This window comes from Photinus pyralis, unplaced genomic scaffold (assembly GCF_008802855.1).
Source record: "Photinus pyralis isolate 1611_PpyrPB1 unplaced genomic scaffold, Ppyr1.3 Ppyr1.4_LG9, whole genome shotgun sequence".
Classification (NCBI taxonomy): Eukaryota; Metazoa; Arthropoda; class Insecta; order Coleoptera; family Lampyridae; genus Photinus; species Photinus pyralis.
Genome location: NW_022170878.1, coordinates 1,227,350 through 1,250,547, shown reverse-complemented (window position 1 = coordinate 1,250,547; position 23,198 = coordinate 1,227,350). Strand labels below are relative to the sequence as shown.

The 23,198-nt window shown below is 40.1% G+C and overlaps 4 protein-coding genes across 4 annotated transcripts; 1 reads left to right on the top strand and 3 right to left on the bottom strand.

Moving 5' to 3' along the window:
• Nucleotides 1-408: 408 nt before the first annotated feature.
• Nucleotides 409-1,799, bottom strand: LOC116180529 (D-aspartate oxidase-like). The gene is made up of 6 exons (XM_031500569.1): nt 1,554-1,799; nt 1,299-1,502; nt 1,031-1,250; nt 921-979; nt 759-876; nt 409-705 (listed from the first exon to the last, which is right to left on the bottom strand). Exons 1-6 carry the CDS (start codon nt 1,739-1,741, stop codon nt 490-492), a joined length of 1,005 nt encoding a protein of 334 aa, XP_031356429.1. The 5' UTR covers nt 1,742-1,799; the 3' UTR covers nt 409-489.
• A 6,185-nt stretch (nt 1,800-7,984) lies between these two features.
• On the top strand, nt 7,985-8,516 carry LOC116181177 (serine protease inhibitor I/II-like). The gene is made up of 3 exons (XM_031501455.1): nt 7,985-8,129; nt 8,181-8,271; nt 8,329-8,516. The coding sequence occupies exons 1-3, from the start codon at nt 8,072-8,074 to the stop codon at nt 8,450-8,452; spliced, it is 273 nt and encodes a 90-aa protein (XP_031357315.1). The 5' UTR covers nt 7,985-8,071; the 3' UTR covers nt 8,453-8,516.
• A 9,560-nt stretch (nt 8,517-18,076) lies between these two features.
• Nucleotides 18,077-19,900, bottom strand: LOC116180830 (uncharacterized protein K02A2.6-like). The gene has a single exon (XM_031500967.1). It carries the CDS (start codon nt 19,803-19,805, stop codon nt 18,141-18,143), a length of 1,665 nt encoding a protein of 554 aa, XP_031356827.1. The 5' UTR covers nt 19,806-19,900; the 3' UTR covers nt 18,077-18,140.
• Nucleotides 19,901-20,035: 135 nt separating this feature from the next.
• Nucleotides 20,036-22,127, bottom strand: LOC116180670 (uncharacterized protein K02A2.6-like). Its single transcript, XM_031500775.1, has 2 exons — nt 20,106-22,127; nt 20,036-20,044 (listed from the first exon to the last, which is right to left on the bottom strand). Exons 1-2 carry the CDS (start codon nt 22,125-22,127, stop codon nt 20,036-20,038), a joined length of 2,031 nt encoding a protein of 676 aa, XP_031356635.1.
• Nucleotides 22,128-23,198: the final 1,071 nt, after the last annotated feature.

Sequence of the window (23,198 nt, the reverse complement as noted above, 5' to 3'; positions counted from 1 at the left end):
AATTAATTGTAATCGATGCTGATACGGAAGGGCACTGTTAGGATCAGCTAATATAGCTACGGTTTATCTCGGACGGTGGCGGGTTTCCGGGGGTATATTTAGAGAATACAACGACAGAACCATGCGCTTACTTCTCTTATTAGTAGCGGGTGCACAGGTTGCGGAAAAGAAAAGAGAATACGACAGTGAATACTCTAACCATACGCTGACTACACTTATAGGTTATAGGTAGGGTTATAGAGCAAATCTCGGGTGTTCTTCCCAGGATAACCAAGCCACGTGCTTAATACGATCAATTTTCTTTTGACAGACAAAACCAGTGGTATATTGCACGTTCGGTATTCCCCGATTTGGGATATTATCACGATGAAGCGGAACAGGTCGAAACCAAGTTATAGTAGCTACACATCGCAAAGAAATGAGCTTTATTGAACATCTTAAAGAAACAACCAAAAATAAAAACTATCGCCTAATGTTACTTTTCGAACACTATAGTTTGCTGGAATAAGGAATCTTCAGCGCCTCTCTAACTAGGTCGACGACATTCAAGGCGCAACCGTAAGACAAGGTAACTCCGCACCCACCATGACCGTAATTATGCACGATTGGCAACTGTTTTCCGTCAACGTCCCGCACTTCCGTCTCTAACCTTACCTCCACCCGTCCAGGACGGAGACCAACACTGGTCTTGATATATTCGGCGTTCTGGGGATACATGATAAAGTGTGAGTTAAGCATTTTGGATGGCTAGAGGGTACCTCTAATGCGGGAACCAGGCTGTTGCAAAAGTGGTTAATGTTCTTCGTCTCGCTCTCGCGGGGACTCAGTTCGTAGTCTCCGTACTGCGATGTCGTGCCCAAGACGCAGGTGTCGGCGCTGGAATTTAAAGTTTATTTCGGGTCTTGTTCAGATTGTATTACTTCAGAATGATGTAGATGTCGTCGTCCATAAGCGAGTGGAACAGCCATGGTGCCTTAACCTAAAACACACTGAGTAGATTACAATGGTGGCAAAATACAAGATGGCTTACCCTAATCGCGGTTCCTCTGATTGGTGTCATTTGGGTGTCCTGAGTAAGCTCAGGTGCCCCCAATCCCGTGCAGTTTACAACTAGATTGTAATGCGATAGCTCTCTAAAGTCTTTAATTTTCCTCATCACGATCTTGCCGCCATTTTGTATAAATCGTTTTTGCAAGAAGGGCAAGTACCTAGTAGGTTCGCACGTGAACGACACGTAGTTGACTGCAGTTCTAAAAGTACGCCGTTAAGGGGAGGGTCGCGAGGGATACGGTTCTCACTTGAAATCCTTTTTAAAAAGTTTGGTCAAGAATTCCACTTCCTCAGGTGGCATTTGCTGCTCGCCCCAGACGATGTTTTGGCCAACGTGGATGTCGATATCGGCCGACAGTGATTTCACAAACTGCAGACAGATACCTGCCTCGTTCGCATAGCCGCCCTTCCATAACTTCAAGAACTGATCGTGCGACCCTCTCCCCCAAGACCTGCAGAAGGTCGAACTATAGGTTGGGTCACTATTACAAAAGAAGACTTACAAAATTTTTTGATTGTCGGTCTTCTGGTAGAGAAACGGAGCCCACATTCCCGCCGCAACATTGCTGGTGAGATTCGGGGAGATCTTCTCCGAGTATATCGTTACGTTTACGTTTGGAAGGTGTTCTTGGAGTGCGGTCGCCGCGGACAACCCGATAACACCCGCACCTATCACGGCTATATTGTGCATTTTGAATCTTTGCAATTCAACGAAATGATTGGCGATTTATTCGTCTTACCAAGTGACAGTATTTATTATCTGTTAAGCTTATCGGATAGATAACCTCGAATGTCCATACATTTTGATTACATGGTCATTTTTGCTGCAATTGCCTAACAGGTTTTAAGACACGTGCATATCGCAATCATTCGAAGTCCTTTATGCAGGGACCTCGTGTCGACGGAATGTCGCAGCACAAATCGTAAAGATCTCTTTCAGGATATGCAATACTGCGGTTGAAGCACTGCGATCACTGAAGATAAATTTTGGATGTTCTGGATCAAGAAGTATGTAAAAAAACACTTTCACGTGCTTCCCCAAGTGCGAGGACAAATGAAATAAGTATGTCAGATTGTTTAGGTTCTGTGAATTTTGAGCAATTCGAGAATTATATTATCACTTATGTAAATTATGCTTCGTGCTAAGATCGAAACTAAACGTAAATTATTAATTATACACCCTAGCGGTTAGACTACACACCTTTCAGTAAGGGTAAAGGTAAATTATAGGACACGCACGGTATATAATCTATATCTATTCGATACTCGACTTCGAAAGTTTTGTGCACCCTCCAGGAAATCAGTTTAATGCCACAAAAGTCTCTGAAAAGTGTCTGAAACGCCAAGATCGTCAAAAGCTTAAATAGTAGTGTTAAGAGAATTAAGACGGTTAAGAGTTGGGACTATCCAGAGCATCAAGGGTGTCACAACTCACAAGTACCAGGAAGTTTAGCAGTGCCATCAATAATTGTGTCAAAAGTTTCAAGAGTAGCTTTCCACGTTACAACGTTTTTAATGTATCTAGTCGTTTGAAGGTTTCAAGAGCTACAAGTTTTTGCTTAATTTAGGGGTTGGTTTCAAAGTTTCCCAAGCGTCACAAGTTACGGAATTTTAAGGGTTTTAAAAGATGTGGGAAATTAGAGGCATCTAGGGGCTCTACAAAAAACATATGTGCCAATTTTTCTTGGATCTTAAAGTTTGTCAAAGGTCAATAATTGATTAATAAAATTACAAGAATTTATTCTAAAACATATCATGGGAACAATAAACCCTGTTTGCAAACCGGACAAATAAGAAAAAAACAATTCGAGAAATTGAAAAAAGACTCAACTTATCTGGTCAGGACGTGGGAACGCCATGAACGACGAATCGACACTTTACACAAATCTGACAGCTTTTAGAATTGACATTTGATTAAAACGTAACTTTGGTAATCCATAACTGGTTTGATGATTTAGCGCAATCTTTTACAAGCAGTCCCGTTTATTTTTCATTTTTCGTAATTAAAGGAGGAACCACCTCCTTTAAGTTGCATATCGTTGTTTCCCGGCGACACTCGAACTCTGCTACATCGCCCGAACTGATAACCACATGCTCGCACGTATTAAGTTATGTTCGATAACACCTTTTTACTACACACCTGACCAAATTAAACATTTAACATTACGATTACGTTTCCATTACATGTTCCCTTCTTGTAAAAAAATTTATTACTAAAACGGCCACGAGCAAAACCTGGAAAATATTTTTAAGTTTCTGAATTGGCCGCTAGGGGGGGTAACTGCAATCGGGAATCTAAAAAAGTGATGTTTCTTTGAATTCCGCTGTATTAACCCAACAAAAAATGCCCGGTCTTTCAAGTCGACGATAATCGGACCAATTTTTGTTTGACAATTTTTCCTGTATCTCTAAAAATGAAGTGGTGGGGGGTATTCAAAGGTTTCCGTAAAGAACACCATGTATCTTCGAAACGGCTGACCCGATTTAAACAAACTCGGGTTAGTTCAAATGAGCTATTCTTCAGCTACAAATATTACACTATTTGAAGGTTTGTTAGTTTCACATATCACCGCTTGAGGGCTTTTTTCGACATTCCGACAGAAATGGTTAATTTTCTCAAAAAAATTAAATGCATTGGTTCGATTTTTTTTTCATAAAAAAGTAGCTAAATGATGCCTAAACAAGCTCGCGAAAACAGCATCTCGAAATCCGAAAATTTCAAATTCTTACATCAAAAATTCAAAATCTCAAGTTATTTAAAAACTACAAGTTCAAAATCCCGTAATATTCGTTCCTAAAAGTTAAAAATCCCAATGTCCCAAGTTTTTAAAATTGCAAATTCCAAAAAATTGATAGATCTCAAATACCCAAAGGTTCAGGATCACCAATATCTTGAATTTCTAAAATTCCAAACCCAAATTCCTAAAATCTCAAAATTTCCGAATCTCAAATTCCCAAGCTTCACGAAATCCCAAATTTCAAAACTAAAATCTCAACTCTCAAAATCCAAATCTATACATAATTTAAAATTTTCATATTTTAAAACTGAAAAAATTGCAAATTCCCAATATCTCATACTCAAAATCACAAATTCTCAATAGTCCAAAACCCCCGAAATCCAAAAATTTCAAATTTTTACAATATGAACAATTCCAAAATCTCAAGTTGGGAGAAGTTTAAAAACTCCAAATGTTCAGAATCCTGTAATATTCATTTCTAAAACTTAAAACTGTCTAAACTTTCTCAAAATTTTCTAAATTCCCAAATTGTAGACAATTTCAACTCCAAAAATTTCGAAAATATCCTTAAATTTTTCAAAATTTTAAGATTTCTAATCCTCAAAAATTGAATAATCTCAAAACCCAAAAAAGTTCATGATCCTCATTTTAAATTCCCAAAATTTCAAAAATTCCGAACTCAAAATTTATAAAATCTGAAAATTGGTACGTGAAAGTTATGCACGTTTTACTTTAAAAAACAGCATCTCAGGAAATAATTCAATGGCCCCCCCCCCTCCCCATTTTACACCGCAAAATTTGATTGCCGTCTAGCACGGACGGACAAAACTCAAACAATAGCACATTTGTTAACGCGTTTTTTAAGAATTAAAAAAAAATGGGCTATTGTTTGCGTTTTGTCCGTCAGTCCGTACATCTGAACCCACTTCTGCCGTTTTGAACTACTTCTGAAGAAATGGTCCTAGAGTCCTGGAATTTGTTGAAATAGGTTAGGTAGCCCATACCTTGAAGGTGTGCCAGAGGTAGAAACTAATTTTATCTTTCATGGTATTCTAATTAAAGGTCTCAACGAGAGGAACCGTTTTCTACCAATCACTGCCCTTCTTTCTGACCCCTCATCAAAAGAGGTGTGGGGGGGGGGGAGTGTAACTGCTATTGTTCCTGGTACTCTAATGAAAGGTCTCGACGAAAGGAATTAATTTCTACTAACCATAGCCTCCTCCTCAACCCCTCATCGCGATCGGGTATGTTCCCTTATATCTATAGAACGGATTGTCGGAAGAGGGTACTCACAAAGGGCGATTGGGACGTCTCGAAGAAATATGTGTTGTCAAAACTGTTAGAGGCAATCTCGAAAACGGTTTGTCGGAGGAAAGTATTCTCAAAGGCAAAATTAACCGACTGTACCGAGACATATCTATTGGTGAAGTCCAAGCAAATACCTTGACAACGAAGTGTTGGGAGAAGGCGGTGTATGCCAGATGGCCTTTAAATGTTTATGTGTAAAGAGCATCCTCCTTATTAACCATAAAAAAATGCGCTTTGTCTGCATAATTTATACTCGTCTTTATTTCTTAAAAAAATGCGCTAGGAATACTGGAAGAAATAATTTAAGTCTAAAAGGTAAGGGAGAAAGATCAAGAATGGAAAAGATACAAAGACGAAGGGGGATACAGTTATGGACAAGATACTGTGGAGTCGCATAGAAGGAGACTATGCGAACCAGAAGAAGAAATAGGGGGTGGAGGGGAGTGCAATATATTAAGGCGCGTATTAAAAAGGCAACAACGTGGAAGTCAATTAAGTAGAAGAGAGAGTGGTGGACCAGACAGGGTACAGAAGAGAGAAGCAACGATGGGAAAAAAGGGATAGATAGAGGATAAGGAGTTGAGACAGCATAAAAAAGTACAAATCAAAATGTAAAGAAAAAAAGATGGAGAAACAGAAAAGTATGAAGAAAAAATCAGGGAAATAGGGACTTTTGGAAGATGACAAACAGAAGAAAAAAAATTGGTGCAAGAAAAACGCAAACAGAAGACTTAAAGAAGCACTTTATTAAGGTACTACACGGAAAGCGGGATAAAAGGTGGTGATAGAGGATGTAGGTGGTAGACAGAGGAGAGATTTCAAGAGAAGAGACTGAAGAAGGGGAGAGCGGCAGGAAGGGATAAAATGAGAGGTTTGTTCTTTCGCAACGGATATCTTCAGGAAGAAGCTGAAAAACGTATTCAGAAAGATATGGAAGGGCGGGGGACTACCGAAAGAATAGAAAGACGGGGTAATACTGCAGACTCAGGTGATAAAGACTGTATGGAAAATTAAAGGGAATCACGATAGTGATGACGGCGTACAGAACATATGTGATAGAGAATAGGGGAAACACAAATGGGATACCGAAAAGTGATTTGGTTTCATGGATCCCAAGTCAGCGTTTGACAGAGTGGAAAGGTAAAAAATATGGAAAATGGGAAAATAGGCAATAAGCCTATGGACAGCGTCAGAGAATTAACTGCAGAAACAAGAATAAGAGTGAGGATAGAAGGGAGGGAGCCTGAAGTGTTCTGGGCAACCAAAGGACTGACACAGGGATGTCCACATAGCCAACATACATTACTTGTGCATAAGGGGTATCTAAAAAATACTGGGACTCTCATACGGTGATGACACAAATGGAGGAAATGGTGGGAAGGGTGGGAAAGAAAAGGAAGGGAATTAAATGTCTAAAAATCGAAATTTGGGAATAGGGGTGGAAGGAAAATAGAGGTAGAATGGAAGTTGAGGAAGAAGAGATGTTGATAAGAGAATTTAAATTTTAGATGCAACAAAATAAAGGAACTAAGAAAAGGGTAGAAGTGGCGATGAGAAAGGTGTGGGGAATAGGAGAGAGAAAATTTAAAATAGATTTTGATGCAATGATCAGAGGAGAGCTGAAGTGTGGAACGGAGATATGCGAGTGGAAGAATGAGATGAACTAGATGGACTACAAAGAAGGTCGAAAGGGACAGGGAAATAGGAGAAAGGATGGAAGATTAATCCACAAAAAGTGATATAGGTATAAAGTACAGCGACAGAGGGTGGAAATCGAGACCTCACGAGGAAACAGCCATTCAAGGAGCTGATAACGGAGTAGTTGTCGATATACCTAAGGGATGGAAGAAAAAAAAATCTAGAAAATAACGAAGTGTAGATGCGGAAACGAGCAGAGAGAGAAGGTGAAGAGGAGAAAAATGGGAAGAAGGGGGAAGTTGATAGGTATGATTGAAGATGATTTTAGAAAACAGGGAAGAAACACAAAAATATTACTTTTTTTAATTGCACTCTATTTTGAATGGATTTATAAGTGCCAACAAATTTCTGCACATGTGCACAACTTCTTGCCCTCAATCTTCTATCTGTTATTTTGAGAGAAGATTTGCACGATAAGAAAAGATAAGTCTCTCTGGTCTTATTTAATGCAAACAAATCTGACACCAAAATATTTCTTATTAAGTGATGTAAGGCTCGCAAGATAAGATACCTTGTTTTGCCAGTAGCTGTTTACATACCTAAAGACACAAATAATTATTCAGATACCATATTGTGCAATGGGCCATGACCGTCGACCTCGCTCATGTACCGGACAGGGATACCCCGTTTTTTTAGTAACGAAATATCGTAAAATTAACCGTGTCAACAGTCAAGGTGATGCAAGTATAAAGTGAGATAAGTATGGTGCGCCGTTTTACTATTTATTATACATTTATAACGTATATGAAGATATTTAAATAACAATTGAATTGTTACCAACAAATTCAACATCTCAAAAAAATGTTAGCCAAATGTATGCAAATGTAAGAAATGTTAATATGGATTTTAGCGTTTGAATCCTAAAACACTACAAGACGACAGAGATGAATATTAAACATTGCCAATTTAATTGTCATGCATCAAAATAAATAGCAATTTCTATAAAAGATTTAAACACATAAGGCATTTATTTGGAACTGTCCAGCTATACCAGAAGTGAAATACATTTGCTGCTGTGTGTAATTGAATTGATATTAAATAAAATTGAGTCGAGTATGTTTGCATCCAAAAAAAATGTAAACCATTCTCATGCGTATATCAAATTAAATCGCATGCATTCAAATCCGTATATATGCACTTTAAGAACAAACGTTATTCACGTATGGGATTAAAATAGTCACTCTTATTTACAATGTGCTTATTAATAATTTGAGGAGTGAGGAGGTATATAAAGCAAAGTAGTTGCTGTCCTTCTGTGTGTACCAGTCTTCGTCAAGATGAAAGCGGCCTTCCTCATTCTTTGCCTTATCGCCTACGTGTCCGCTGCAAAGTTCGGTAAGTAGGCAGAAAGCGAGCTAGAACATGTTTCTAATTCTTCTGTACCAGTTTGCCAGCAGGGCGTATCTTACGTCGAGAATGAGTGCAATACTTGCATTTGCGGAGCAGACGGTCACCTAGGCTGCACGTTTAAGGGATGGTAAGTACCCCTAAAGTTGATATGGTTTTCGTGTTAAGTATCGCATTAAATTTACAGCTTTGATAAAGCCCACAGTGATTTGCAAACATGTACCAACTACGACGAACAATGGGAGAAGGATTGCAACAAGTGTTGGTGCTCCGAAGGTCTGGGAACCGTCTGTACTAATAACAAATGTTGATTGACATTTTAATATGCCTGAAATTGTAAAGATTCTAACCATTAAAAATGTTCATTCGTCCCTATGTAGTCTCCTTTTTTAATCATATCCTGAAAAGAGATAGAGTGTTTTGAAATTTTTGGTGTAGCAAACAGGTAATTAATCAGATCCCATGTATGTTATCCCTTTTTCTGCCTAAATATTGGTCATATACACAGGAGGGTAATATCTAGGTTTTTCCGATAAAGGGCAAGATACGGGAAAGGACTTACACGAAGGTCACACATCCAAGACACCAAAAATCAGCATACCAAGCAGGATTCATAAGAGGCAGATCAACGGACGATCACATATTCACGACCAGGAGGATGGCAAATATTTCAGAAGTTTTTCAAATCCAATCAAAGATTCTTTAAAAAATGCCTTTGATTTTAAAAAATTTGATAAAATACATTTAATTAGCCTCTCAGACGATGCCTTGCAGAAATCCTGAGGAATCTTTTAAGTGTCTACAAATTTTCAGAGGAACTCTTCATAATATTTGAAGGGATTCTGAAACATCTATAAAAAATATTTAAAAAACTAAAGAAATTAACAATAAATTATAATTATAAATTAATTAAAAAGTATTCCGAAAGGAGATCTTCAAAATGTTTATTGATAGTCTCTGAAGTAGCGCATCGAGTTAATTTTAGAACCCTACCCTCCCCCCCCCCACGCCCCTTTTCTCACAAAAAATAGGACCCCGTTTAGCAAGTCCAATGTTATGCAGGTGATAGTGATAGACCCAGATTTGCCAAGGGGCCAGCTCGTCGGCCTTTTCGTTGCCCCTATTCTACAGTGCGCTGGCACCCAGATCTAGTTTACGCCCCATAGGCTGTGGCAGTAGCTAATAGTGACGGAGGGAAGAGTACCAATGTGCACTCCGGGAGGAATTATGTGTGGACGGATATTGGGGGGAGTAATAGTGTGTGAGTGCTACTTTCCTCCAAACGATACCGTGGAGACTTTTGGAGAATATCTGGTTGAGTGAAATAAAGTCCTGAGGGGTCGAGGAAGATTTCTGGTGGTCGCGGGCGATGTGAACGCAGCCTCGTGAGAAGTCGAACGGAAGGGGAAATATGGTGGAAGAGAGAGGCTCGGCAATTGGAAAGGATGGAAGTGGAACAAAGGCCGACTACACCAGCGGAGTTGGATGCCTTACGGCGAAAGCTGGCAGAGTTCTCAGTGCCAAGAACATAATCTGGGTCGCGGAAACGCAGGACTTACTGGTGGAGCGCTGAGATAGAAGATCTTAAAGACAAATGCGTGGAAAGTAGAAGGCTATCTACTAGGACCGGAAGAAGGGCGTAACACCTAAACGCCAGAGAGTGGAAGAGTTAAGGACGACCAGTCGCAAGCAACTCAGGAACGCCATCGAAAAAAGGAAAAAAGAATCTTTGTGAGAGCTGTGTGACTAGATCGAGAAGGAGCCATGCGCATATAAGATAATAGTCGGGTAGGTTGGGGTGAGGGTGCAAGCGATCGGGCTAGACGCGGAAGTCCAGGAACAGGTGCAGGCACTGTTTAATGTGAGAGAAAGGATTGAGCGCCCAAAAAGAAAGCTCCAGCGCCGGACAGACTCCGTTCGGAATTCGTGGCACTGGTGGCCAAGAGAGCCCCCGAGATGTTATCTGCCCCCTCCGAGACAACTATCAGGGAAGGGAAATACCCACTAACGTGGACAAGTGCCGAGGTGGTGTTGATCCCTAAAAAGGGTGTTCGAACCTGGGTTAAGGTGAATTTTTCATCTGTGGCAGAGAGGGGAATTACCTTAGACCAGTTTCGAGCATTCTGCCGGCTACTCCAAATTAGGTTTTCCCGCAATTTTCTCAATTCATAAGGTAAATACCGGAGTAGTGAACAACTTAAGACCTTCTGCAGGACCACCTCTAAAAAGGATTACGCCGGTAAATCTGTAATTGGGAGCAAGCCTGTTGGGGGCCCACAATAAGAGAGACAATAAATAAATATTATGCAGTATGTGGATGACAAAGCATTTTTATTTGGCGCGTCATGCGATAGATTTTTTTGTAATTATCTCTTAAGTTCACCGACTATTTTATTCTGAACATTGCAGCTTATTTATATATGTGACGTACACGATTTTTTTTCCTCTACGCTTTATATGGCTTGGCTGTTTCCTTATATTAATTTTTGTTTATGTTGTACCTCATGTAAAACAGTTGAGGAATAAATATTATTATTATTATTATTATTATGTTCCACGCTACGAACATAAAAACCATGTGCCAAAAGATGTAATATTACAAAATGTAGTCATATAATTATAAGGAGGTACCAACAGACTGTAGACCTCATTTGACCAAAACTATCTGTACATGTAAATAAATCAAACATTTCAAACATTATTGAGTTTCTACATTACCGACTTGTTAAATTCTAACTACATTAACCATCTACTGCATTCTACCAACATTACTACCGATTTCGGGTTGTAGAGATGTAGTTATTTGTTCATGAACTGGAGATTGCTACTGTTGTAAACTTTGATTGCACTGCTATTGAATAGCAATTAGTTATTTGCGCATCGTATAGTATTTTCATGAATTTAAAATCACTTTTGTGCTGTCATATCACACAATTGTGGGGATATAATCGCAGTTGATCAAATTTTTGCATTTGGTAGTGTAAAGTCATTTGAATTATTGATCCTTTTTGAGTACTAATTACAATTTTTATATCCGATTGCCTCCGTGTCAGAGTTAGACATTGCTATTTCGCAATATTTTATGTGCAGCACGATTCACTACCCATTTTTCTTATTTGTTGTGTTGTTGTCTGTTACAGTGACTTATTTGAAATATTTTTGAGACCATTGATTAAATTACCCTCGATTCTGACGTTAATCATTGTTTATGTTCTATCCATAACAAGTATTTTATTTATTTTTAGCTTTTCAAAACCAGAACAAGGATCTCTTAGTCTACCTTGCTTCCCCTTGTGGTGAGTATTCCCCTCTGTGCTTTCCTTTGTTTTGTTTGCCGTTGGGAAGGAAGCAAAGATGTGGGCTACCACTGCTCTGCTTGTCTTGGTCAAGCAGACTCCTGGGGAGTATGTACATCGTTAGTTAATTTGTGCCTCCGTTCCCGAATAGGAAAATCACCATGAGGGTGTTTTGGAAGCGAAGAGACGCTACCGCCTTACGGAATGTGTTCGAGACCTAGTCTGGAAAAGCATCCGATCCGGAACACTTCTAGATTTCCTATGAACTCTTAGACTTCAGGAGGTCATGGTCACCGTCCGAGACTTCAGTAAAGAGTTTTGGGAGAACAACTTGCGATGTTTAAGTTAGGAGGGTTGTTCCCTCGCCAAGATGACGAAAGCGCTGTGGAACAGCGAGCAGTCTACACGGACGCTAAGGTGGCGAAAGCGCTTGCGGAGTGACTCAGTTCATAAGAACATCTACCCTCGTAAAACCCCTGGAATGGACGGCATCGTGAAAAAGGCGCTCAAGGGGTTTCCTCAACATGTAATAAAAGCTCCTATTTTCATCCTAAACGGAACGGTGCCTAATCGAAGGAGAGACACGGTATTCGAGCCATTCTGTTTCCAGAAGCGTTATTGTCCATCAAGTACTAAACTTCACCATCCTCAGAATCTGTGGAAACCGAAGCGAAGCTCTTTGGTGTCTTCCAACCACAGAACGGAAAGGAAAAGCTTCAAAGACCGACCGGGTGAGACTCTGGTCTCAGGGAAAGGGAAAGCGCAGATGAAATGAAACATTAGCTCCTTCCAGAAGATGAAACACCACTCAGGGTACTCTGTGCAAACAAGCAACCTCGACTTGCTTCAACTGCTGGACCACCACCCCAAGCAGCAAGACAAGAGAACGCATGTTCAACGCACAACAGTGATAAACCCGTAAACTTACGGTAGAATTAAACTAAAGGAATTTATTTACATCAGGTTTGGTTTACATGAGGACATAATAAAAATGATACTTGGCCGTTGACAGAGCATCTTTTAGAAATTCCGATGGATTTTAGCATTTATTGTTGGTGCACACGGTGCCGTACTCCTTTGTGCATACGCATGTGTTGCAGTCGCGTTGCGTTACTTTTCCGTATTCACTGCACTTCATCATTTCTTCATTTTCCTTGTGTGCACTAAATCAACTGCATGTCGTTTACGACTTCAAGCTTATTTGCAGTACCTACCATAATTTTTTGCCGCACGCCAATCCTAGTCTTGAATCTGAACACATACAAATGTTGCAATCATTTTCTATGTACGACACCCCTCGTTCACATGCTGAAAACAACTCGTCAAAGACAAACCAAGAGACAGTGATTGTACTTACACCAATCCTCGTTGGCCGAAACGGATATGATCAAAGCTGATACGAGGAGGAGAATCTGTAGCTTCATGTTGCTGGGTTTAGAGAACCAAGAATGAAGTCGGTTTAATGAGTAACTGTTTTTATAGCATATCGTATCACTGTTTTGTTTGCGTAAAGGAAAAGGCCGAAGGGGCAGTTGGATGTTACGTAAAATTGCAAACTGACTTTGAATTGCGACCTTCAATTAACGATACCAACTACAAAAAGGTAGTGAAATTGTTGATTATCCCTTTGTATTTAAAAATTACCTTTATTACGTCATCGTCGAAGACCTTTTAGAGCTTTTTCCTGAAAGCGTCCTCATACTCTCCAAAATCTTCCAAAATTGTCTTTTTGTTTTTGTAAATTAATAACATTGGAGGTCGTTAATTATCAGTACCCGAAGGTCGGTGAAAATCTCTGCCTCTTTTTATGACACCGAGCGCTTGATAAACTACATTCTTTGCCATTTCATGCTTTTTATCTCTTTATAGTAAAAGACCTTGATACAATGCCCTATGAAAGTACTGGATTGATACGTGCAAATCATTGTTGGTTGTTCGCCGAATATAAAAGCATAAAACAAAACAAGATCTCTTCTTCCTGGTGGCAGTTTTGGTTGTGTATTGCGCAGCCAAAGAGGAATGGAGTAAGCAAAATGCTGTTCTTTTAGTTGCATCCACGCCGGTTCACTTTTAGCATGTGAAAATGATATTATGAGCTACAAGGAATATGGTTAATATCCGAAAAGCTAGTAGTTTTAAAGATAATTCGATTTTTAAGAAAAATTGGGCATTTGCAAGTCAGTACGAGTATATTGTCAAAATTATTAGTTAAATTTTGATTCCAGGTTTGATATCTTTTATCCTGGGTTAAATAAAAGTCAAATAAATACATAAATACTATAAAACATTAAAAAAACAGCTTACAGGGTGTTTTTTTTCTAGATCCAAAATTACAAAACTTCATATAAAAAAATTTCACTTTTTTTAAATGGAACACCCTGTATATTTTTCTGTCATCTTTTAGCTCCTCCAAAAACCATTTGATAATAATGTTCCATACCTATCTTTGATAGTTTTCGAAATATCTTGGTTTTCCTGGTTTTTATATTTATCTTAAATAAGTTATATTATGTAATTTACATAATAGTGAGGTGGGCCATGCAAAAAAAAAGGCAATTTTTATCTGGCTCGTTCAAAGCTAAAAGCAAATTTATTAAATCATTTGTCTAATAATTCATTTAAGTCTGTAAAAACTGGAGAATAAATTTGATAGTAAAAACACAAACACATATCTTGGTTTTCCTAGTTTTTATATTTTAATCTGAAATAAGTTCTAATTCACATAATAACGAGGTGAATATGAAAAAAATGAAACTAATATCACTGACTGGATGACATTAGGAGTTAAATTAAATTTGCTTTGTAGTTAAATGTTTTTACTTATTCTCCAGTTTTAGGACTTATAAATTGTTTGAAAAATAAAATAATCGATATGATTTTCATTTTGAACGAGATATAACTTGTTTAAGATTAGAACATAAAAACCAGGAAAACCAAGATATCAAAGATAGGTATACCTGGTATAGGACATTCTTATCAAAAGTTGAAGGTTTTTGGAGGAGCTAAAAGACCACAAAAAAATATAGGTACAGGGTGTTCCATTTAAAAAAAGTGAGATTTTTAATATGAAGTTTTGTAACTTTGGATCTAGAAAAAAACACCCTGTAAGCTATGTTTTTCATAGTTGATGTATTTATTTGACTTTTACTTAACCCAGGATAAAATATATAAAACCTGGAATCAAAATTTAAGTAATTTATTTGACAATAATATACTGAAGTTTGAAAATGCCCAATTTTAAAAAAAATCGAATTATCTTTAAAACACTATCTTTTCGGACATTAACCATATAATAAAAAAGACGTACAATTAGGCGCACCCTGTATAATTCCAAATATTTTTTTAATGTGGAGAATATTCAACCATATCATAATACAAAAGCACTCTATCGAAAAATCTTATCTTCAACGCATTAAGTTACTCCGCGCAATCGTTGACTCACCCTGTACAGTGTTTTATTAATTAAAGCTCAATGGTAACTGATAAGGCACCAAATAAGCCACATTACTTGACATCGAAACGAGAATACACAGGAGCACAGGGTCTATAGCGACCAGAGCGGTCAAAAGCGACGATGGAGGTATTGAAACTCCAGAGAACCACGAAAGTTACAAAGGCTACATATACCAGAAAAACCTACAGAGGACCTGAGAAACGAAAGTTATTGACTAGCTGCAAGCAGGGCGTTCTCGAATCCTACTCTAAAGCCTGTTTTCTGGTACCCTTTAGAAGTTATATTCTTTTACTCGATGTGGCGTCTGGATAGACGTCCCCTTGTTGGGATCCATGGTGGGAGGGGAGGTGGAGGGGCGAATTTGGACTGATCTACACAATAAACTAGAGGGAGGGTTCCAGGATACGCATTAACCAATGTTACAGGTCACCCGGCCTAAAACAACCCAGACCACGCAGGCCCATATCTCCGGCTTGGAGCAGAAGAGAAAAAAAAAGGTTCATCACCAAACCATCCAGCTCCCGTGACTCAACCTAGACCCAAAGGCAGAGCTCATTCCGGTCAGGGGAGCAAACAGGTCGTCGGAGAGGAAAAGAGGCAGAGATCGGATAATTCAATACCCGCCCAACCGCCGACAAAGAAGAGCACATCAAAGCTCCAAACAAAAGCTGGTGTCAGTAAGGACGGAGCACCGCGCAGTAGCTACAAGCAAGCTGCCGGAAAGCAACTCAAAGTAGCGATCATAGATACCAATAACCCTCTGGGTAGGCTAACGGTCAACTAGGTGCACATTGTTCAAAATCACATGGTTAATGAGCAGCATCTGTTCGGCCCAAAAAGCGCTATACTAACACCTACATTCAGGGGTTGGAGGTACTCGGGTAGTGTAGGAAGACTGACTTCCTAGGCTTCACAAGGCTGCCATCTGACTCTCGGGTGAACCTGACGACCTGGTGGCGGTCAAACGGCACTTTGAGGTGCGAAATACCTGGGAAAAAGTACACTGATAGCTTTCGTCATTGAGGAGAAGGAGCAGGTTAACCTAATTGCCAGTTCAGTTGTGGGTTTTCCTCTCTAAAGGTGAAGGTTAGTATCGACCCTGAGGTGGGGAGTACGTCTGTACATTGAATAAAAACACTATAAGAAGCCTAACGCTTATGGAAGAAAGCGCGACAAATCTCACAAATCCCCTTGCACCCGCATTGGTTGTGACCCCCGAACTCTCTTTGCGGTAAATAGGAGGAAAGCAAATTCTCATTCTTCTCAGTTCAAGAATCGACTCTATTGACAGTGTTCCCATTATATTCTCAGTTCAAACTCTGTCGCGCTTTATTTCCACGGGGTTAGGCTTCTTATAGTGTTTTTATTCAATGGTCTGTACAACCACCACAGCAACAGCAGCAGCTGGTACAGGGGCAACTGCAAGAAGCTACGAAAACATCACCGCCCAGGTTGCCCAGTGCTCGTCCCAGCGTTAGCAACTCAATCGGACCGATCTCAAACTGGGATGAGTTTGAACTCAAGCGCCACCCTCTCTCTCGTTCGTGTTACATGCGTCATGAACTCGTCTATCATCCTCCAGCTACTCTGACTGTCTACCATGCTGTCGATGATACTATCCTCATCCCGTTGCCTTTTGAATCTGTGTAGACACTATGCGTTCTCCCCGTGCCCTGTTATGAACTAGATGGGAGTGTACCCCTCCGTGCTTTCTCTGGCGCCATTTCTGGAATTCGGGAATCAATCTACTTGTCCAGGCTATTCTCAGGGCCGTCCCCCAAACTTCAACTCCATTTAACATGGCGTTGGTGACAGCGGTACTGATTACACTCCTCTTGCTTGCGCCACGAATGCCGAACGGAGTCCGTCCAGCCATGGAGCTTTTTTCTTGGTCATTTTTTTAGCTGCCTCCGTGATCTCCTGTTCCTGGACTTCTGCGTCTAGCCCGATCGCTCACTCCTTCACGCCAATCTTCCCGAGTACTATCTTATAATATGCTTTGCCCCACGGCTCCTTTTCGATCTAGTCAAAATTCTTTCTTCCTTTTTTTTGGAGATCTCATTTGTTGGAAAATATGAAAATATGTCTTTCAAATCTTCCGTAAACGTATTATTCACAACATTCTTTAGTGATTCTTTAGATTGTGCAAACCTCACCCACGGGCTCTTGAGGAACACCTTAGGGATACTTTAGAATAAAAAATAATCCTTACACTTTCTTTCAAAAACCAATAAGCGCATAAATTTATGGTGGATAGTATCAGTTATGCAAGATCGGTCAAGTTCAAGGTGAGGTTGTCACTTTCAATGACACAGTAATCATAGTGCTTGCGAGCCTTTTCCTTGCAAACAGAAAACAGATAAAATCAGTTGTAATAGCAGTGGACTCCAGTCTTGTCTCTTCAACGGCAGCATGAAGTTCCATGTCTTTCTTCTGATAGCGGGCTTGGTCGTATACGTTAGAGCCAACGAGGAATGGAGTAAGAGCAATTGCTTTCTTTTAGTTTTTCTTGCTCGAATTGTTTTCAGTATGCCAAGAGGAATTGTCATACATTGAAAATGATTGCAACACCTGTAATTGTTCCTTTGGAGAATTGGAATGCGGAAGAATGTTATGGTACGTACTCCAAGTTCAGTTCAAGGGATTAATATGAATGATTTAGTTCACACCAAGAAAGTAAAGAAATGAAAAGCTGTAGCGAATACGGAAAAGAGACGCAACACCTGCGTTTGCACGGAGGTACACGGCACTGTCTGCACCAACAATCCATGTTAAAAGTAAATAGGGTTTTGTATTCCTAACAATTTGTCTCACTCAATTGTTAAATAAACTGGGAAAGGAAGACTTTCCACTCAATTCCTCTCCAACTAAGCTTGGGATGCGTTTCATGAAGTGGACTTTACCAATGCTAAAATAATACTTGAGTTAAAAAAGGCGACAATCTGCGTGAATCGTCCTTTGAAACACCCTTAACCCCTGCAGGAAGATTATCTGTGGTATGCGCACTTTTACTATAAGAGGACATAACCTAAAGGCGACGTAAGATGACGTAACGAGATTTATCTAAAAATGTCTGTTACATGATGGTGCAATAGATAAACTGGAGTCAAGGATTAGACCACGCGGTTGTTTCTAAACGATTCTGGAAAGTCAAAAGCCGTATTAGTAGATAATAAGTACTCTTTATTTGGATATTTATATTGACAGAGATGATTTATAAAATGAAACGTGCTTACAACGACATGCGACCTAGCCCACCGTTGCAGGCGTGCCAACCTTGACCTCACCAGGCTTGCATACATCACATTCCTTCCCCCCAGTTAAAACAAAATCTCGTAAATGCACAGGCATTCTTCTGTCTCTGCTTGGGCGGGTGCTCATGCTGGCTTCCTGCACATCTGACGGTGGTTCTTGATGGCCCTGCAGTGGTCTTCTGGAAATGATTTGATCGGTGTGTCTTCGGATTACGATTCCGTCATCTAGGGTTGCCTTGTATGATAATGGACCAGTACGTTTATTGATTTGCGCTGGAACCCATTTGGGACCATCACCAAAATTCCTCACTGAAACTGGATCGCCACCTTTAAATTCCCGAGGTGGTTTTGACTGTTCCATAAGTGTTTCCTGCTTCAGCTTCATGTCCCTCACGAAATCAGGATGGATTCGATCTAAACAGGTTCTTAATTTTCTCTTGAAAAGCAGTTCTGCTGGACTGACGCCGGTTACTGTTGACGGCGTTGTATGCTGGCTTAACAGCATTCGGGCCAGTTTGGTACGCCAATCCCCTTGCGACAATTTGCTTAACATCTTTTTGGCTTCTTGCACTAGCCTTTCAGCTTGGCCATTTGAGGACGGATGATATGGCGCCGATGTTGTGTGCCTAATCCCGTTCTTCTTTGTAAACTCTGCAAATTCTGCCGATGTAAATGCTGTACCGTTGTCTGATACAATTACGTCGGGTAATCCATGAGTGGCGAATAAGCTACGTAGCACTCGTATTGCTGCCGACGAGGAGGTTGTCGGCACCAACTCGACTTCTAACCATTTAGAGTAGGCGTCCACTACGATCAGGAGTTGATGTCCTTGAAACGGCCCCGCAAAGTCAATATGTAACCTGCTCCACGGCTCGGTTGCCCATTCCCAAGGATGAATAGCTGCTTTAGGTGGTGCGCGTTGATTTTCCTGACAAATGTTGCAAATTTTTACTGCATGTTCGATTTCAACATCCATGTTTGGCCACCAGACATGACTCCTCGCCAACATCTTCATTCGTACAATCCCCGGATGAGTTTCGTGCAACATGTGAAGTACTTGTGCTCTGGCTGCTGCTGGAACGACAACCCTGTTTCCCCACAACAGACATTTCTTGTACGAGGATAATTCCTGCCGCTTATGGTAGAACGGTTTTGCTTCGTCCATATCGATTTCGTTCGGCCAGCCCCTTACCACCCAGTCCAATATTTTAGATAGCACTGGATCCTTTTGTGTCAATATGGCAATTTTTTCAGCGTTGACTGTAATTTCAGGACTTGTCTCGACCATGAGCACTTGTGGAATCTCTTCATTTATTGGAGTTGAATTGTCGATCACTGGCAATCTGCTTAGTGCATCTGCATTTGCAATGGTCGAACCAGGAACATACTTAAGCATATAATTATAACTATTTAAAATTAATGACCATCGCTGAAGTCTCGGGGATATAATTTCTGGGGTAGCCTTGTCTTGCCCGAATATTCCCAAAAGTGGTTTGTGATCTGTACGAATTTCGAATTTGTTCCCAAACACATAATGATGAAATTTTTTTAGTCCGTCTATAATCGCTAGTGCCTCTCGATCCAACTGTGAGTAGTTTCGTTGTGCGTCGTTCAGTGTTCTGGAATGGAATGCGATTGGCGCTTCTGTACCATCTGACATCTTATGGCTTAGCACGGCTCCTACTCCATAAGGCGAAGCGTCTGCTGTCAATATGAATGGTTTGTTAATATCAAAATGCACCAAAAGTGACTTCGATGACAACAAATTCTTGCATTGCTGAAATGCTTCATCGTGGATTTTGTTCCAGGACCATTTAGTGTTTGTATGTAGTAATTTATGTAGAGGTTCTGCTACTGTCGCTTTATCTTTTAAAAAATTGTGATAAACATTCAACATTCCTAAAAATGCTTGCAGTTCTTGTTTGTTCTTTGGAGCTGGAGCATTTCTGATTGCATTAACTTTGTCTTTGATCGGTTGCAGTCCATTTTCAGTTAACTGGAATCCTAAAAAACTCAATTCTTTCACTCCAAATGCACATTTTTCTCGCTTGAGGCGTAAGCCATCTTCTTGGAATCGCTTGAATATCTCCTCGAGTCGTTCGGCTAATTGTGTTTCCGATTCTCCTGCTACCAGTACGTCGTCGAAGTACGGGAATACTCCTTGAATTCCGCTTAGTCTCTGATCCATGAAATTTTGAAATATTTGTGGAGCCACGCTGATTCCAAATTGTAGTCGTTTTACTCGGAAAGGTCCTTTGTGTGTGATTATTGTTTGGGCTTCAGCAGACTTGTCGTCAACTTCTAACTGCTGGTATGCTTGAGCCAAGTCCAATTTGGCAAAAATTTTACCTCCGGCTAGTGAACTTAATATAGTGTTAATGGCTGGAATTGGGTAAACGTCAGTACGCAATGCCTTGTTTAAGGTTTGTTTATAATCGCCACATATTCTTATGCTGGAATCCTTTTTAACAACGGGAACGATTGGCGTACACCATCGTGGGTGGGTTATCGGTTCTAAAATGCCCTGTTGGCATAAATTTTGCAGTTCCGTTTCAATTTTGGGTAATAATGCAAATGGCACCCGTCTGGCCTTACATAGTATCGGTTGTACGTTATCATTGATTGGTAATGTCACAGGAGGGCCTTTGTACTTGCCTAATTCATTCTTGAAAATGTCAGCATACTTGCTCAGTACTTCCGCAACTGATTTTGTTATCACCGATTCTGATGTAAGCTGATAAACGCCTGCCAGTTTAATTCCTAATGTAGCAAACCAATTTCTGCCTAATAAGCTGCTTCGGTTATCTTCGATTACTGTGAGCGGTAGTACTGCACATCGGCCTGCGTATTTAACTTCGACTTGACACACGCCAACAGTTTTTATAACATTTCCTTGATAGTCCTTTAGAATTAACGTCGAGTTTGATAGCTCTGGTTTGTATACATGAAATATTCTGTTAAACGTGTTGGAGGCCATTAATGATACAGCCGCTCCTGAATCCACTTCCATATAACATTTTTGTCCATTTAATGTTACCGTTGCTTTGGGCATGCTTGTAATGTTATTGATACCTGTGGTTGCAACCGGTAAATTGCTGGTTATCCCATTTAAAGTAAATATTTCGGCATAGTCATCTTCCGGCTGCTCCGATGCGTCAACTGCGTTTGTCTGTTGTTTCCTGTTTTTCTGCATGCACACTCTCTCTATGTGGCCCCTTTTCTTACAGAATCTGCATGTTTCGTTCATAAAGCGACAATTGAATGGATTGTGTTGGCTTCCACACCTAAAACAGGGTTTGTAATTACTCTGGTTTTGTCGACGGTGCAAATTATTGGTGCCATTTGACCCGGAGCTGGTGACACCGCTGTTATGCTCTTTGTTGTCTCGATTAACCCTTCTGTATGTTGATGTGGTGGCGGTCAGCTGTTGAACAGGTGCAGTTTGCTTCCGGATTTCTAGAGCGTTCAAATCAGCTGTTTCTGCCGCCGTTGCCGTATTTAATGCAATTTTGAAGGTCAAGTCTTTTTCTGCTAGCAACCTGCGCTGTAACGCTTCACTGCGAACGCCACACCCTACACGATCGCGAAGCATTGTCTCTAAGGTTTCTCTGGGAAAGTTACACTGCTCCGCAATTTTTCTTAGTTCAGACACGTACACCGCAATTGTTTCATTCTGTCCTTGATCGCGTTTATGAAAACGAAATCTCTGCATTATCTCGGACGGTTTAGGCGCGAAATGGTCCTTTAAGGTTTTCACTAAATCCCCGTAAGATTTTGAACTTGGCGCGTCAGGAGCTACCAACGACCTTAAAATTTCATAGGTCCTTGTTCCGCAAACAGTCAACAGCACCGCCCTTTTCTGTTCATCTTCTGTTATTTTATTTGCTTGTAAATAAAATTCAAGTCGTTCCGTGTAAACTTCCCAATTCGTAGACTCGTCTGCGTTGAATTCGCCAATGTGTCCTATTGCGACTGTAGCCATCTTGACTTGATTCCTTCCACCCCGAGCTCGAAACTAACCATGAATACACAGCTTCTTTTATTTATGCTATATGTTGCCAAATTCGGTTCTTCTTTTTATCTCGTCGCCAATAATAAGTACTCTTTATTTGGATATTTATATTGACAGAGATGATTTATAAAATGAAACGTGCTTACAACGACATGCGACCTAGCCCACCGTTGCAGGCGTGCCAACCTTGACCTCACCAGGCTTGCATACATCACAGTAGAATTTCTGAACTTTTTTCTTATAAATCAGTTGATTTAGGCAAACCAGTTTTCTTTGCTCGAACTCCTTGTGTTGACAAAGCAAAACCTACCGATGGACATTCGCTCCTTAGTTTTTTGTGATTTTGACAGCAATATGATGGATCGGAAAAATTTAAGAAATGGGCATTTTTTTAAAACCGAAATAGCTTAGTGAATAGTTGAGTTATACAGGGTGTTTCACGTTTCACGTTTCACTCTCTTGTGTATGACATAGTTCAGAGGAAAGAAAAATACTAAGCGAAATCGTAGTACCGGGGGTTTGGGGGTATTAATTAGCCTTAACTTATATTTTTTTCCTTGTTGCTTTATGGTTCCTAAATTTTGGGGAACGTGGGAATCTGTTCCAAATGAATGGTTACGGGCCTCGGTGTGAGTTCCAGTGTTATGTTCGGAGGGTAATTAGGTACTACTTTTAATAAAAACCATTTATCTATTAACTATTTACTTATACGTGTCTCTTCTTGGAAGGTTCGTAGTCATCTCTGTTCTCGTTATTACATTTTAAGTCACCCACCTAAGTAGGTTGTCTACTTGACAATTTCAGCAACGATCGGCAATCAATGCAATATCTACAAGTGCGTTTACATAACCTGTGGATATGACACAATACCTCCCTTCATTAAAAAGATAAACGTAGCTTTATCTACTCTGACTTAAAGATAATTAATAAGAATTTTTTTTCCATTTTGTGGAGAGAGGACTGGCCATTCACCCCCTCCTTTTTAAACAATAACGTTATTGATTAAATTCTATCTTATATTAGATTCCTACTTCCTAGCCT